At 39.3% G+C, this 17,894-nt stretch overlaps 1 protein-coding gene across 1 annotated transcript; it reads left to right on the plus strand.

Annotated features, from left to right (window-relative positions):
• Window positions 1-3,440: 3,440 nt before the first annotated feature.
• Window positions 3,441-17,575, plus strand: LOC132159040 (histamine H3 receptor). The gene is made up of 3 exons (XM_059568659.1): window positions 3,441-4,215; window positions 6,334-6,500; window positions 15,714-17,575. The coding sequence occupies exons 1-3, from the start codon at window positions 3,987-3,989 to the stop codon at window positions 16,590-16,592; spliced, it is 1,275 nt and encodes a 424-aa protein (XP_059424642.1). The 5' UTR covers window positions 3,441-3,986; the 3' UTR covers window positions 16,593-17,575.
• The last annotated feature ends 319 nt before the right edge of the window (window positions 17,576-17,894 follow it).

A 17,894-nucleotide genomic window follows, 5' to 3' on the forward strand; every position in this document is an offset into this window, starting at 1 on the left:
CTGTGACATGTTTTCTGAGTATAAGTCTAAATCTGCCTTGCATGCAAAACTGTTTGGCACCTAATATTTGCCCTGAAAAATATTTTATTTGGTCTACAGAATCATGCAGCAAATGTGAAAACTGTTTTCCCAAAGGATGAATCTCAGCTAATATAGTTTCTGACAAGGAATCAAGCTTCTTTTCAAATAATGGTGATGCATTAAATTGGCTAAAACAACTTGCTAATTGTCCATTTGATTACTCAACAGTCCAAACTAAAATTGCTCAAGCCTCTCATCTCAACTATACCCAATGGATGGCTTTTATTTTTGGCCAGAGCATCAAATTAGTGTTGATGGTGAGGAACTGCGCTATATATGGATAGAAATACCCTTTTTAATACGCTTTTTAAGTGACGAAAATAGATCTGTGACTATGCTAATTGCCAATTAAAGGTCCAAACCAGTTTTTGGAGGAAAATAAATCTGTTATGGATGCAAATAAATGCGCCTTCAAATTCTGCAGAAGAATCAAGCTAATTATTGGTTCAAATAATTGCAATGCTGTGTTTTGGCAGCATAAACCATATCTCCATCAAGCTAACCATTGATTTTGACTGGAAAAAAAATAATCTGGGCAAGTCTGGCAGCTCATTTTTGCCCTGGGTAATGGATGTCTTTATTTGGTACAAAGAATCACGGCAGCAAATGTGAAAACTGTTTGCCCTATGGATGAATCCCAAAGCATTAAATTAGCATTGACTAAACCAACATGCTAATTTTCTATTTGACGACCAAACAGTCTAAACACATCGCATCTGAACTATAACCAGAAGATATCTTTTACTTTGGGCCACAGAATAATGTTAGTGTAAATGACATCAGGTGAGGAATTGCACTATATTTGGATGGAAATAATTACACAATACATCAGACAATGCCATGCTGTGCATTGGCACTTTTAAAATTGTTGAAGCCAGTTATGTGACATGAAAATTGCCAATTTTATGGCTAAAAAGTTTTGTGACGTGTGAAAATTCATATCTGCCAAAGAGGAGTTGTTGTTGTTGTTTTTTTGGTACAGATAGTTGGACTGTACACTTGAACATGCAGTGCTGTGTTTCGCCAGCCTAAAATGTATCTCCAACATGCTAATTATTGATATGACTGGACAAAACTTGCTCAAGGATTGTTTGGCATCTTATCATTGCTCCAACTAACTTTCTTTCAACCACAGCAACTCTAGCACATACCACTAATGCCATGTCAGAAAAACCTTAACTACAAATATCTTTACAGTACGTTAGAAAATACCATGCTTTGTTTAGGTACATTTTAAGTAGCCTAAGCCAGATCTCCAACATGCTAATCAGCCATTTGATGCATTGTGAAAATAAATGCAATATTGAACTTCACAACTCGACTTGACCAGATAATATCCCTCCAAACATAGACACCAAGAGAGAACCATTAGCATTGCATGAAAGTGTCTAATTTGCATGGTGGATAAGAAACCCTTCCCTCTTGTAACCTGGCTGACAACAGTATCAATGAATAATATTAATCGTGGGAGAAATCAAATCAGCACATTAGCTGTCCTCCGTTGAGGCCTTGAGAAGCAAGAAGACCAGAGCAGAATGATAATTCATGTTGTTTTAGCTTCTCAAGTGGCATTGGGAGATGGCCGTTGTTGTTTGTTTAAAAAGGGGTCAGGCCTCTTCATCTCTGGAGATCAAACATCAGAAGGGAGCAGACAAAAGCTTATTTCATCAGAGTCTCTGCTACTTCTTTAGAAGGTGATAGAGCAGATCCCTGTTGAAACGAGTTGTAGCTCTCGCTCTGGGCTCTGGGAATACGCGGAATTCTGCTTCCTCTGCAAGAATAATACAACAAAGAACTTGATTGCACTTAGCCTCTTTCCATGTTATCTTCTTCTGGCACCTGCCTGAATGTTTTTAGTCCAAATGCTTTAATGTTTGAAATCACTGCTCATTAGCAACATGAAATGTTGCAAACTGAAACAAGACTAAGAAGGCTTTAAACCCTCACAATAACACAACTCGCAAAAAAATTGTGAAATGAAAGCTTTTCTTCTTTAGAATTAAATGCATCAATCAAATTGCATCCGTTTTGATCTCATGTTGACTTTTTAGTCTTTAAACTAGTTGGGCACTTGTGTCTGGTTTGGCATTGAGATCTTCCAGCAATGAGATGTTTTAATGTGCTTTTATAGCATTTGTTCCACATTTTAACAACACACTTAAACTAATCGAATCACTCCCCAGCCTCTCAAGTGACCCTCTTTGGAAGTGATTGGTATCACTGTGGGGCCTAGATAAGAATCCCTAGTTTAAGAGCCCAGGACTTAATTAGCTCTTCATAATTAAAGTAGAATGACACATTTAAAAGGGTTTTAGATAGAATTTAACTGCACAACTGCTGGACTAATGGAAGTTAAAGGAGCTGCGCAATGCAGTGCCACTAAATTGGATTTCACAGATGCACCATTATTTCAGTATCAATGTCATGCATTTGTGTGAAATGCAGGGGCAAAGTGTCTCCTATCGTCTTGCTCTGGTGCACAGCTGAGGAAGAGCACACAGGGCTAAAGTCGGTCTTTTGTGTCAGTAGGGAAATGACTCACGCAGGAAAAGAAAACCACATCTCTGACAGCGAGTGTAATTAAGATTTTTTTTTATACCTAGAACACAGACTTCAGGAAGAGGAGGCGTACTGTACATGGTGTGCAATTTAAAACTTAAAAGTGCAATTAGGATGTTTATTTGTCATGCCTTTAACGCCATGTACTCTGATTGAGGCATTAACCTTTATCTTAAATGCTTGAATTTACAGTCTATTTTTTCCATCGTGCCTTATAAAAGGCGACATAGTATATAATGTAGTTGAGGCACAGCCACTGGGTATGGAAGGAATGCTTTGAAGAAAATAACCTGCCTGAGCTTTGCCTTGAGTGGATGGCAATAGCTGCTGTCCATGGTTCTGAAACCACTGAAAAGTACAAGAGCACTAATACACTAGTCAAAAAAGGTGAACAGGATTCATGTTGGAATTTCTTTCATCATTCAAAGCCAGTCCTAAAGAGTGGGAAGGGAAATTGGTTCAGAGGTTTTTAAATAGATTTTGAATGACATGCGTACATGATTTGAATTTTGGGTTAACTTGAAAAATACTAAATTAATACCATTGTAAACAAATTCATCAGTATCTTTGTTATTTTATCTTAAAATGTCTAAACATTCATAAAACGCAATACAATACTAATTTATTCCGTTTTTAGATGATGAATTTCAAAAACATTGTCCCCTATGACTGGTTTTTTGTCCAGGGTCACAATTGTAATCAAGATAGAATATCTGAAAACAACTTATACTGTCCTTGATTTTTAAGTAAATGTATGTTGATTCTCAATGCATGGGTCATTCAAGTGTGTATAACAACTATTTAAGCAGAGCAATACAAATAATCGCACTGTGTGATTGAATTAAAATAATATTCTCTGTACTTGGACAAATGGAGGGAGGAAAATGTTCTGTATGCAATTCTGGTTATCATTCTGCAACCAGATCCTCACAAAGGTAAGCTGCAAAGTGGACCGCGTTCATCTCGTGTCTGTCTGAGGACAGCGCGCAACCAAACGGGAGGCGCGAGAGCGCAACAGTTGATGTGCGCGCATGACGGGAACGCGCTATTCTGTTGGAAAATCGTAGAGCACAAACTTTGCCCTCAGTCTCAGTGCAAGGAGTTGGAGTTTACCTCAGGAATGAGTTATTTCACTTCATGTGTTTCTGGTATTGCACTGGACGCTTCAAAGATGCGCGCACTCCTCAGGCGTTTGGAGACTCCAACTGGATGATGATTCCGCCGCGCGCTGAAGTTAATGCAGCCCTAAAGGGATGAAAACTCTGCTGTCATCGTCGTCAGCGGTAATAGGTTAACATGATGACTTCAGACCTGTTGCTGCTTCTCCAGAAGTCCTCGATCTGACAATGGTTAACTGCTTCAATTCCTCTAGCTCCAACAGCACGACCGTCAGCTCGGATGGGGCTCCGTTCCCAGGGTACACGATGGTCCTTCTGGCGATCCTCATGATAACTCTGGTGGTCGTGGTGGTGGTCGGGAACGCGTTGGTTATTCTCGCGTTCGTCGTGGACAAGAGCCTCAGAAATCAGTGCAATTACTTCTTCCTTAATTTGGCCATATCAGACTTCCTTGTTGGTATGTACAAACGTGCATTTGAATTAACTTCAACTCAAAATGCTTCATATGCGCTTGATTTGGCATTGCATTTGTGCATGTGAATATAAGATATTATATTTCTTTAAAAAATGATCAATATGTCATCGAGCAATGGGAAGCCCTTTGTTCTACAGGATCAAAGCGTTCTGGAAATCCTTTATACTGTACATCTGATGAGATCTGTGGGAATATTGGCTTTGATAGACACCCAAATGAGAGTGCAAAGAAAAGTTACATAGATGAGGCTTCACCTTACTTGATAAAACGCGCAAGTGTAGGTGATGAGCAATGCCGGATCAATCAAACACATGTAGTGGATATGCAGCAGAGAGATCGATGCCAGACTCGAGTACGGCAGGGCTGATGTGTGCATAATAAATTTCATAACAGCAGAACAAATACAACATTCTTTTTTAAATGAAGCCTTCTATTTTGCACAATAAGTACCCAAAATGTGCAAAAAAGAACATATACAACCAAGTTATCATTCAGTGTTGTTAATCTCAAAATGGTCAACAATGGCCAATATATTGGGGTCTAGGTATTGTGTATTGCTTTCTCGCTCAGTTTTACAAGTCAGTACTCATTAGCATGAACTGTGTCCACTTGATAAATGTAAATTATTGTAACTGTGCTCACTTTTAGAGAGTATGTCTGTATGTTAATAATCCTGATTATACATGGTTTGCAGTCCCTACCACATCACTACTTTGCAGGAAATGGATTCTGAGTGACTTATTACATAAACCACATTTCTCCAGTTTTGTCTGCTCTGACCTCATCTTGGAAACCAGGAGAGTGATTAGACCACTCCCAACAGCAACCACAACAAAAGTTCATTTTCTCCAAGGAACAAAACCTCAAATCCAAGGAAATGGTCCTGCATCCTTATTTTCCAATTCTGACATTATTTGCATTGGTTTAATTTTATTTTTGCTTGTGAATTGTGAGTAGTTATATAGGGAGAAATAAGTGTTTGTCTTATTTGCTGTCATTAAATTGGATTTTGTGTATTATATCACCATTATATTTGGCAATGAAAGCCCCACAATGGTTGTCCTAAAGTGAATCAGTTCCATATTTCCCAATACGCCATCCATTTTTTATAATTTCCAGTAATTGAAAGTGAATGTGCATCCAGGTTGTCAAGCTCCGAGCTTAACTATTTTTATCAGTAATTTTTCAGTATTGCATATACATGCATTAACAGGTGATGTTTTTCTTGCCTCATCCACTATATGGACGAAGACTCAAATTTCCCAATGAGCCATATATTTTGTCTTTTATTTCTAGACCATATCCTTGTCATGCTTTCTTAGCAAAGCAGGTTCTGAGGTGGAAAAAGCAATGATTACACCCATCCATCTGCAGCACCAAGACAGAGACCTTTAGTTTTCTGCTGCTCTGTGGTGCGCTGGCACCATCAATTATTGGCTTGGATTAAGAGTGCATTAAGAAACGAGAGCCACAGCCTCGTGGTCTGTTCACCAAACCCTCTCTGCCTGCTTGAGTGTTTATTTGCGGCTCACAGGCATTAGTGCTCAGCCGATGTATTGCTCAGTGGAAGTCCTTTGAAAAATAAATAATAAAACAACTTGGTTTGAGAGATAAGAGTTGTCGCTCTACCTGAAAACATGCCCACGTAGTTTAGATAAACAAAGTGCAACAAAGCACTGCTTTTTTTCTTTGTGGATACCAACCAGCTCAAAAGCTCTAAATAACAGAGCCATGGCTGTGTCTTTGACAGTATGATAGACGTGAAATCTCAGCTTCCTTCAAGGACTAGGCAGTGATGACATTGCGGTTTTGTATGGCTTTGTGAAAAAGCTTTCTCTTGATGCTTCTAGGTGCAGAGAAGCAAGAGAAAGAACTAGAGAGCTCAGAAAACAGTCACCATTCCCTTTGCAGCTCAATGGCTTTTTGATAATGGCTCAGGTTTATTGGTCACATTGTGAAGCGACTCCTTTGTGACATGACCCATTGATTTTGTGCTCTGAAGGACCTATTATATCCTGACCAGGAGAAGCATGTGGCCATTGATACCAGCCGAGGGCTGTATATAATAGAGTAAAATGTGATGTGTCTCTCTCTTTCCAGGGGCTTTTTGCATCCCCGTCTACATGCCCTATATCTTGACAGGCAGGTGGATGCTGGGACGTGGACTGTGTAAGCTGTGGCTTGTGATGGACTACTTGTTGTGTACGGCTTCCGTCTTCAATATCGTCTTAATCAGCTATGATCGCTTCTTGTCCGTTACCCGAGCTGTAAGTATCAACATCCAATTAGTCAAAATCGTAGTAGTTTTTCATCAAAATAGACCAAAAATAAGCCAAGACTACTTTTCGACAACCTGCCTCACACAAATCAGGGATTCTCAATCAAAATCAATTCCTAATAGACAAAATTAAGTCTACAAATTCAGTTTTTTTGTTTAAAAGAGAAATTTGCAGTACACATCTGAGACACAAAGCAAAACTTGTGAGCAATTACAATATTCAGTGTTTGCAACCCATTCTTTTGTCCGTAATGTCAGAAACATTTGATGTTTTACAAATATTCCAATTGTCTCCCACAAACGCATACAAACCAAGTTTTTGCTTGGTGCCTCAGATGATGCATTGCAAATTTCCCTTTTGTCTGAAACAAATGAGTTGTTCACAAAACCCACAAGACACCGAAGACTGTGTTTTTGCAATCAGATGAATAATAAGCAAATTAATTGCTGCCCCGGCGACAGATCTTAGATAAGGGCGGCCCACCCAACGGATGAAGCTCGCATCCTCTGCGGATCCAGCCTTCAACTTCTCTATGGTCATGAATTTTTCAGTGCAATTTGCTGCAAATATCTGATTTGTTAGTCATGGACGACATCATCAATTTATATTCATACTTCATAGTGAGTCAACCTTAAGACCAGTGGGTTTATTAAAAATCCAAACTTGGGCTCTGTTCCAAAACCAGTAGAGCTGCCTTCCTGTCTTCTTCCCAACTGAAATTACCAATTTTGAACATTTTAGAGTATATACACTTCAAAATAAAGGTTACAAACCTTACAAAAGGTTTTCACAACAATGCCATAAAAGATCCACTTTTGGTGAACTGTTCTTAAAAGAGCAATTATTTCTTAGACTGAGTAAAGAACATTTGAGTTAGGGCTGGACGATTAATCGAAAAATAATAAAAACCGAACAGCTGCAGTGTGGCACGAACACTCATATAAACCACGGGCGTAGATTTGGTTTGAACATTGGGGGGGTTGAAGTTTTGGTATGCCTTCTGATATTGTGATCATGGTATAAATATTGGGGGGGGGGGGGGGTTGTAATGCATAGATTTAAATATTGGGGGGGTTATCTCCCCCCTATCCCCCCCACAAACTACGCCCCTGATATAAACAGTAGCTGTGAAGATCGCGTGCACAGTGGAACACAGAAACTAGTTGTCAGCGCTGTCCTGTAGCGCACATGAAGCACAAGCGCGTGCATAGAGAGCAGCGGTCGGCTGTCGGCTGTCCGTTCTCGGACTGTTCTGTGTAGTTTAACTTTAGAAAAGGGTTGTTCCGAGTCGAAATTACGATACAGAAAACTACATCAGTATATCATCATAAACACAGCCGTTTTTGTCTTACGTGAACATAAACAGATGAGAAAGAAAACACACATGTAAAGTCGTGGCCAAATGTTTTGAGAATTACATAAATATTGTAAATTGGAAAAGTTGCTGCTTGAGTTTTTATAATAGCAATTTGCATATACTCCAAAATGTTATGAAGGGTGATCAGATGAATTGCATAGTCCTTCTTTTGCCATGAAAATTAACTTAATCCCAAAAAACCTTTCCACTGCATTTCATTGCTGTCATTAAAGGACCTGCTGAGATCATTTCAGTAATCGTCTTGTTAACTCAGGTGAGAATGTTGACGAGCACAAGGCTGGAGATCATTTTGTCAGGCTGATTGGGTTAGAATGGCAGACTTGACATGTTAAAAGGAGGGTGACGCTTGAAATCATTGTTCTTCCATTGTTAACCATGGTGACCTGCAAAGAAGTGAAGTGAAGTGACATTCAGCCAAGTATGGTAACCCATACTCAGAATTTGTGCTCTGCATTTAACCCATCCGAAAATGCACACACACAGAGCAGTGAACACACACACACACAGTGAGCAGTGGGCAGCCATTTATGCTGCAGCGCCCAGGGAGCAGTTGGGGGTTCGATGCCTTGCTCAAGGGCACCTAAGTCGTGGTATTGAGGGTGGAGAGAGAACTGTACATGCACTCCCCCCACCCATAATTCCTGCCGGCCCAGGACTCAAACTCACAACCTTTCGATTGGGAGTCCGACTCTCTAACCATTAGGCCACGACTTCCCAACATGGTTACCTGCAAAGAAACGCGTGCAGCCATCATTGCGTTGCATAAAAATGGCTTCACAGGCAAGGATATTGTGGCTACTAAGATTGCACCTAAATCAACAATTTATAGGATCATCAAGAACTTCAAGGAAAGAGGTTCAATTCTTGTAAAGAAGGCTTCAGGGCGTCCAAGAAAGTCCAGCAAGCGCCAGGATCGTCTCCTAAAGAAGATTCAGCTGCGGGATCGGAGTGCCACCAGTGCAGAGCTTGCTCAGGAATGGCAGCAGGCAGGTGTGAGCGCATCTGCACGCACAGTGAGGACAAGACTTCTGGAAGATGGCCTGGTGTCAAGAAGGGCAGCAAAGAAGCCATTTCTCTCCAAAAAAAACATCAGGGACAGATTGATCTTCTGCAGAAAGCATAGTGAATGGACTGCTGAGGACTGGGGCAAAGTCATATTCTCCGATGAAGCCCCTTTCCGATTGTTTGGGGCATCTGGAAAAAGTCTTGTCCGGAGAAGAAAAGGTGAGCGCTACCATCAGTCCTGGGTCATGCCAACAGTAAAGCATCCTGACACCATTCATGTGTGGGGTTGCTTCTCATCCAAGGGAGTGGGCTCACTCACAATTCTGCCCAAAAACACAGCCATGAATAAAGAATGGTACCAAAACACCCTCCAACAGCAACTTCTTCCAACAATCCAACAACAGTTTGGTGAAGAACAATGCATTTTCCAGCACGATGGAGCACCGTGCCATAAGGCAAAAGTGATAACAGTGGCTCAGGGACCAGAATGTTGAAATTTTGGAAACTCCCCAGATCTTAATCCCATTGAGAACTTGTGGTCAATCCTCAAGAGGCGGGTGGACAAACAAAAACCCACTAATTCTGACAAACTCCAAGAAGTGGTTATGAAAGAATGGGTTGCTATCAGTCAGGATTTGGCCCAGAAGTTGATTGAGAGCATGCCCAGTCCAATTGCAGAGGTCCTGAAAAAGAAGGGCCAACACTGCAAATACTGACTCTTTGCATAAATGTCATATAATTGTCGATAAAAGCCTTTGAAACATATGAAGTGCTTGTAATTATATTTCAGTACATCACAGAAACAACTGAAACAAAGATCTAAAAGCAGTGTAGCAGCAAACCTTTTGAAAACTAATATTTATGTAATTCTCAAAACTTTTGGCCACGACTGTACAGTATTTTTGATTAAAGAGACAACAGCCTAATAAACCCGCTGTCTGTCATTAATGTTAACCAAAGAACAAAAGAGAATCATTCACTGATCTTGACGGAATATATTTAATAACTTTACTTGATTAATCTTTATTTTATTTATAAAAGGAAACCTATGCAGTGTTTTAAACTTTTAATTACAGTTTCTGTACCTGAAATTTAGTTTAGTTTTATTTATGATATTGCTAATTGATTTGTTTGTTCCTATCTTTTTACTGACTGTTTACTTGTCTTTAACACTTTAATATTTGAAATTTATATTGATCTAGTTGTTTTTGCTATGGTATTTTTTTTTATAACAGGCAAAATTCCTCTTGCAGTGTTTTGTAGGCTGCTGATTTTTGCTCATGTTATTCAGCTGCAACAGAATGCTTTGTAAAAATGTTTGACATCTAAATGTTTGACTTTATTTTTTTTTATATTGGATTTTGTATCTTATTGAAATCGAAACTAGGAATCAATAAGAATCAGAATCTATAAAATTCAAACGATACCCAACCCCAGTAAGAAATGTTACGAACATAGATAAAATAACTGCTGATAGTCAATCATATTTACAGTACAAACCTTGTCAGTGAACTATGAGGGCAAAAAAAAAATGAAACAAAATAATCGTTCATTAATCTTAATCGATTTAAAATGTTCAATTAATCGAGGTTTTAATTTTAGGCCATAATCGTCCAGCCCTAATTTGAGTTATCTAAAGAAGCTTTTGTGGAATGGAATGTTTCCTTTGATGTTAAAGCGATAGTAACGGGGTGGTGTTAGCGCAGTGGATAAGACGCATGCCTGTGGTGTGGGAGACCCGGGTTCGAATCCACTGTGAACCGCCAGTGTGTCCCTGAGCAAGACACTTAACCCCTAGTTGCTCCAGAGGCGTGCGACCTCTGACATATATAGCAATTGTAAGTTGTTTTGGATAAAAGCGTCAGCTAAATGAATAAATGTAATGTAATGTAATGTAGTTCACCCAAAAACTATGGTCTTATTGGTTTGGAACAACATGAGGATAACTTTCATTTTTGGGTGAACTAAGCAATCGAATATTCCCACTGATGCCAATAAAGAGTCATGAGGATGAGTAATTAATGACAGAACTTTCATTTTTGGGGAACTAAGCCTTTAAAGATAATAAATAATATGCCAATAAAGAGTCTTTATTTTACAGTTTATGAAAGGCTGCCATAGAATTTGGCTGATTTATTGCTGTAGAATTATGCTTCCTATCTTTTAGAACAGCTTCTGTGTCGGATAGTGCATAGACAATGCCTTAAACTGCTTCCTACATGGGTAGCTCACTAGAAGATGGGCTTGTTTTGTAACGAATGTAAAAAGTACAGGAAGTACTCTTTGGTCTTGTATTGCAATGCACTGCTGTTTTGTTCCATAAGTGTTTTTTGAGTGTCCCTCTCAATCATTCTATTGGCTTGACTGAATTCTGGTTTATGACTGGCATGCTACAGACAGCTATTTTGGAAATGCAGGCAGCTGCCCAGTGATTCTGTTGGGCTGTATTAACTCACGCGGAGTGACTATAACAAGGCTGCCCCCTCTCCTGACCTTTACATACTGAGAGAGGCCTCTGATGAAAACCACACGGCTAAAAATCATGTCTAAAACAGGCACCTACCCACCAAAATGGCTACTGTAAAGTAAACCACATGTGTCTCTGTGTTACAGTTTAGTTGGTGATCTAAAGAGGATTACTCTTAAAAATAAAGTATACCTGAATGCACTAAACAATACTAAAGTACAAACAAGTACATTTGTGCTAAATAAAATTGTGAAAGCTAGACACTACAGAACTTCTGTGCACTTGAAAAAAGTATATTAAATACCACTGATATAGATTTTTGTGCATTGAAATAAAGTATACCACTACAAAAATCTACAGAGGAGTTTTATCAGTGTATTTCTTAAGTTTGCTCTGAATGCTTTAATAAATTATAAATTTAATAAAAATCAATTTAATTGTTAGTGCAAATTAATGCATTTATATTAAGTGTACTTAAGTACCACAGTTTACTTATGACTAGTACATTTTCCCAACTGTGGTACTTGAGTACACTTAATATAATATAACACTTGAATTGACTTTATGTGTAGTAAGATACTGTATACTAAATATATAGAAGTGTTTATGATGAGTATATTCAAAAGATGGGTTAATGTGTACACCAAATTCATTTTGAATACAGAGATAGTATGATAAAAGCGCATTTTAGTTCATACACATGCATCCATCCATCCATCTTCTACCGCTTATCCGGGGCCGGGTCGCGGGGGCAGCAGTCTAAGCAGAGAACCCCAGACTTCCCTCTCCCTAGACACTTCCTCCAGCTCTTCTGGGGGGACACCGAGGCGTTCCCAGGCCAGCCGGGAGACATAGTCTCTCCAGCGTGTCCTAGGTCTCCCCCGGGGTCTCCTCCCAGTGGGATGTGCCCGGAACACCTTCCCGGGAAGGCGTCCAGGAGGCATCCGGAACAGATGCCCGAGCCACCTCAGCTGACCCCTCTCAATGTGGAGGAGCAGCGGCTCTACTCTGAGCTCCTCCCGGGTGACTGAGCTTCTCACCCTATCTCTAAGGGATCGCCCAGCCACCCTGCGGAGAAAGCACATTTCGGCCGCCTGTATCCGGGATCTTGTCCTTTCGGTCATGACCCAAAGCTCATGACCATAGGTGAGAGTAGGAACGTAGATTGACCGGTAAATCGAGAGCTTCGCCTTGCGGCTCAGCTCTTTCTTCACCACGACAGACCGGTACATCGACCGCATTACTGCAGAAGCTGCACCGATCCGTCTGTCAATCTCCCGTTCCATCCTTCCCTCACTCGTGAACAAGACCCCAAGATACTTAAACTCCTCCACTTGAGGCAGGAGCTCTCCACCAACCTGAAGTGGGCAAGCCACCCTTTTCCGACTGATTCATACACATGGTCTCTCAAAATATCACAGTTGAGTACACTTTAAGATTAGCCTAAGTGTATTTTAGTGCACTTGTTTCACCTGGGTTGAAGAGTAAAACCGAAAGCAGACATCTTTTTCAGTACCAACTTTATCCAAATCACTATTTTATGTCTGTAATATGAGAAAGTAATCAAATATGCGCTTTTACCTCTCTTAAATATAACACTGGCAAGACTTTATATACTGAATTGGTTAATTTGGATGTTAAAGTGTACATTTTATCAGTCCAAGTTTAATGCTGTCACTTTAATCAAGATTCATTCATTCAAATCCATCGTTTCTGAGCGAGCTAAATACTTCTCTGATTAAATTATTAATTATATAGTCTTAAAGTTATGTTTTAAAAATATCACCCGTTTTAATTGCTTTAATGTACTTTTCTGCTTTTTGTTCGTAGCTTGTTGTGCATCTAACTGGTTTTTAATGAGTAGCTGCCCATCGATTAACTACTTTAAATCATGAGTTGCTTGTACAGTTTTAAAGTAGCTCGATCTGAAGTAGCTTTGAAAACCACGTTGCTGCACACCAGCTCTTTTGGTGAAATCATAAAAGGAAGGAAGGGGAAGGAAGTTCAATATTTCTTTCCATTCAGTGTGTGCATTTATCTCCATTGCAAACAGCAAAATGATGTTGAATTTGGGTTCTTGAGGCCCTTAAATAACCTCTCTTCACATTCAACTAAACTGTTGAGCAAAATAAGCTCAGAAAACATGGAAATGATGCGCTGTGAAAGACGAATGCACTGAGCGAAAACGGCGTTAAAGCCCATTTCCCAGTCCTTTAACAGCTTTTGACGTTCCAGAGCAGGGTTTGGGCGAATTATGAAACGCAAATATTGATTTCCTGTGGAAAATATAGTATCAAAATTGTTAACAAACATTAAGGCATAGATATGCCCTACAATAACAAATTAACGAGATCTTGGCAGATGTGTTGAAAGGTAATTTAACTGCTTGTGACTGAATATCTGGAGCATAACTTTTAATAGATTATGCAATGACATCTCAGTAGTTTATTCCACCGCGGCTTCATGCATAATGTATTAAAATTTGCATATTTTGCAAAATAGATTTCTTACCCAGCTCTTCTGAAGTACTCATTGTTTAATGCCGTTACTTCCTGTTGACAACATGTCTATGGGCTTCATCTGAGATTGCTTTTGAAAGAGTGACGATCCGTCATAAATGACAAAGTTAAATGCTTTTCAAACCTCAAATGTCATTTCAAAAAGACTTGTCAGTAATCGAAAGTAGTGGTTTATGTGATAGTATCAGTGGCAGTTGACAAGCATGTTTGGCTTTAATTATTCTCCTTGGTGGTGAATTATTAAAGTCAGAGATGGTTCTTTCCTTAGGTATGTTTTAAACAGAATAAGGTTTAGGAAGTGTGTTTTTCCAAAGGTTGTGTGTTTTTCCAGAGTATGTAGTGCATGGGGATTAACATATCAAGAACAACTTTTGAGGTCAACATATGACATGTTTTCTCATAAGTACGATTAAATATTATTATTATTTTGCAGATTTGTTGGCCAAGCTGTCATATGTCATTGCAAAATAATCAATAATTGTTAATAATTCAATGTTTACATGTACAAGGAAATAAAACCAATTTTTAGAGCGTTAAGATTTTTAAACTGACATTTTCGTGGAATTGAACATCTATTATAAGGAAAAATGTAGTAGTGCTTTTCAATTGGGCGGCACACCAAAACTGAAATGGGCATTATGTCAACAAAACTTCATCTCCAGCGTCCCAGAATTCAGTTCAAGGGCTCTAGAAGGTGTGAAATACCTTGATGTTTGTCTGAGGTAGTTACAAATATATTCCTCACTCCCTAAAGACTATTATTTGCTGTAATTTCAGGGCTGAAATGGTATTAGTTCATAACAAGAAAACACCCTTGAGGGCTCCTGTCTTTTTCGAATAGATGATTCCTTTCTCTGGTTGTCATCTTTCCAATTGTCCTTTTAAATTACTGAAATGAAAAGTGTTTCGGGCTGGTCTCTAGAGAGTGAGGTGCTATGGCGAAGACAGCCTTATTGTCACAGTGTCCATCAGCGGAGACGATTACTCTTGTCAATTATTCATTGCTATATTTCAGAAGATTTAAAGTTAATTTCAAAAGCTTCTGAATTATTTACATGATCAAAACTTTGAAAAACATTATTGATAGTCTTTTTCATCCAGTAAAAGCTCTTTTAGTGTAATTGTTTAGCTCATGCTTCAATTGTCTTTTTGCTCTCAAATCTTTGCTAATATTTATCAAGTCTCTCAATCATCATATCAAATCATGGATCATATCAAACTATATGAGCCATGAATGCCTGATGGATCAAATATGATAATCAACAAAAACATGTATGAAAATGTGAAAAATATTTTTTATATATTTCAGCATATAATCTCATATAGGCTTTACAGGGTAATAAATCTGAAACTACTTGTGTAAATCCTCCTATTTTTTAAGGCAGTAGAAAGAAAGGCAGCTTGCTAGGTTTTGAAAAAGAGCAACCGGAACATGTTTATAAAAAAAAAGGGTATTCATGTTGTAAAGTGATTTAGTCACATGTCTTGATCTTTTATTAAATGTAAATTGTATTGTCATGTCATCAGATTAATCAGACACGCTGATTAACTTTTAAAAACCACATTAGTCGAACTGGTCCAAATCATTAGCTCACTGTATAACCGATCAGTTCTGCAGTACTAAAATTGGTTCTTTTCCTCACAGTGCTCTGAATCCTAGGTTGTGAATTGAATAAATCATGAAAAAGAAGAGGCAGTCACACTGAGTGTGCATGGACTTTATTGAGTGCGATAGCTGGCAGGGATCCCTCCCAAACCAATTTATGACTCTGAACTATGGCTATTTTATGTGTCTCTCTCGTTTGACTTTAATCTTTCGTCTTATTCCATAGGTGAGGTACCGGGCCCAGCAGGGTGTCACTCGTCTGGCAGTGGTCAAGATGTTGGCGGTGTGGGTTTTGGCATTCCTCCTCTACGGACCAGCCATCATCTTCTGGGAACTAATGGTTGGAGAAAGCATCGTTCCGGAGGACGAATGTTTCGCCGAGTTCTACTGCACCTGGTACTTTCTGCTCTCCGCGTCTACCTTCGAGTTCTTCTCTCCATTCATCTCCGTGGCCTTCTTCAACTTCAGCATCTATCTCAACATCCAGCGGCGGAACCGGAGTCGCATGGCGCATGTGGAGGCAGAGAAAGAGGATGGCTGGAGGGTCATCGACGGACAGGCATCGTCCGTTTTCTTCGTCAAAACACGCAAGGTGTCTTCTAGCGAGCCAGCGACCGTTTCTGCCGTGATCAAAGATGACGAGGAGGTTTTGCCGTCGTCCAGTGGTGATCCCAGCAGCACCCACTCTGTGTCTTTGACAATGAAGACAACCGTTAAGAAGCGAGGGTTGCTCAGCAGATGGTTAAGGACGCACATAATACGAGCGCAGGAGGCATCAAATCCGTGCGCACCATGCAGAAGCGGAGGACAAGCGCGTCTCTTGAGAGATAAGAAGATTGCCAAGTCCTTGGCAGTCATAGTGTGCGTTTTTGGGGTGTGTTGGGCACCGTACACCCTCCTTATGATCATACGGGCAGCCTGCAGCGGTAGTTGTGTGGAACATCATTGGTACGAAGTCACTTTTTGGCTCCTTTGGCTCAACTCAGCCATCAACCCATTCCTCTACCCACTTTGCCACAGCAGCTTTCGCCGGGCCTTCGCCAAGATTTTGTGCCCCAAGCGGCAGTCTGTTCGGCCACACGAGGAAAGCCCTTCCTGCCAGTGACAATATGACAGCAGCTAAAGGGATTTTATACTTTCACACTGAGTATTGAAGGATGAAATAAAAGCACCAAGGCAAGATAGTGAAAAATTTCCACACAAGCAAATTCTGCAATGGAATTCCATTACTTGATGCATGTTTTATTCTTCTTTGATTAAACTTCCCAAAATAAGATTCTTTATGAAGATTTGACCTTTTATCGATGGATATAAACAGTGCAACTAACATTGCTGTTGTTATTTGTCTATCTTTTGTCTTGCAGTAACACAGGAATGGAGTTGTTTCACTCTTGTTAGCTAATATAAGTTGCATGTTCTTGGACATCTATGGTGAAAAAGTGATGCAGCTTGTGTTCAGAACATAGTCAGTTGACACATCACCCATATCAACATTATTGATTGACTGTACATTCTTCTCCATGGACACAGTTCAGTGATGAAGAGGTGATCTGTGAGATGGCATTACAACTCAAATGAGAATTGAAAAATATTAAGTGTTTTCTACCATTAAAAACATGAGCTTTACAGTCAGACTCTGAAATCAATATCACCTGCTATGAACAAGATTGAAACTAATAATGTTGTTGAATGGAAGTTTTGTGAAATGTGAATTAAGTTCTCATAATTTTTATAAGCTGATAATCTTGAAAATGTCAATCAATTCTTATATGAAAGAATTGGAATGTAGCAACTGTGTCATATGGACAATTTATACGGTGCTTTTTTTTGTTGTTGGTCATCAGCACTGATCCCTTTCTTTCAAGTGCTCTTTGGATTTCAACATCTTTTTTTGTGTTTCACATAGGAAAATCAGTCCTACAGCTTTGGAAGGACATACAATTTGACATTTGGGGCATATCTCTTTAAGAAGGAAATTTTTTTCTTCTTGACTAAATTCATGGTTACAGTGTCATTGTCGTCAACACTGAAATCTTTAAAATGGCTTTATGAGTATAACTGTATAACTTAGAATGTTTTAAAACTGGTTTACAATCATTGCAATGATTTTTTGTTGTTGTTGTTTTTTTTTGGGGGGGGGGGGGGGGTTATAAAATCAATGCACAAATATTTTGTGGTTTTGTATATGCCAAGTTTTGGAGCAGTCAGACATTCAATTCCAAAGTCGTCAAGAGACTTTCTAAATTATGTTCTTTATGGATTTAACCAAGTTATCCAACTGAGGCCAATTTCATATTTGTAGTTATGATTCAGTGCCTCCCAAGATCTTTGAGATTAATTTGACTGAATTTGTTCATATCACATGGATAATCTGCCAAAAACTCTAGAAAAAGTTTAACAAGATCCA

The sequence above is a fragment of the Carassius carassius genome, chromosome 16 (genome assembly GCF_963082965.1).
Source record: "Carassius carassius chromosome 16, fCarCar2.1, whole genome shotgun sequence".
Lineage (NCBI taxonomy): Eukaryota > Metazoa > Chordata > Actinopteri > Cypriniformes > Cyprinidae > Carassius > Carassius carassius.

Coding starts and splice junctions, on each gene's coding strand:
- LOC132159040 (XM_059568659.1), top strand. CDS start 3,987: ATGGTTAACTGCTTCAATTCCTCTAGCTCCAACAGCACGACCGTCAGC. Junction 4,216..6,333: donor CATATCAGACTTCCTTGTTG/GTATGTACAAAC, acceptor CTCTCTTTCCAG/GGGCTTTTTGCATCCCCGTC. Junction 6,501..15,713: donor TCTTGTCCGTTACCCGAGCT/GTAAGTATCAAC, acceptor CTTATTCCATAG/GTGAGGTACCGGGCCCAGCA.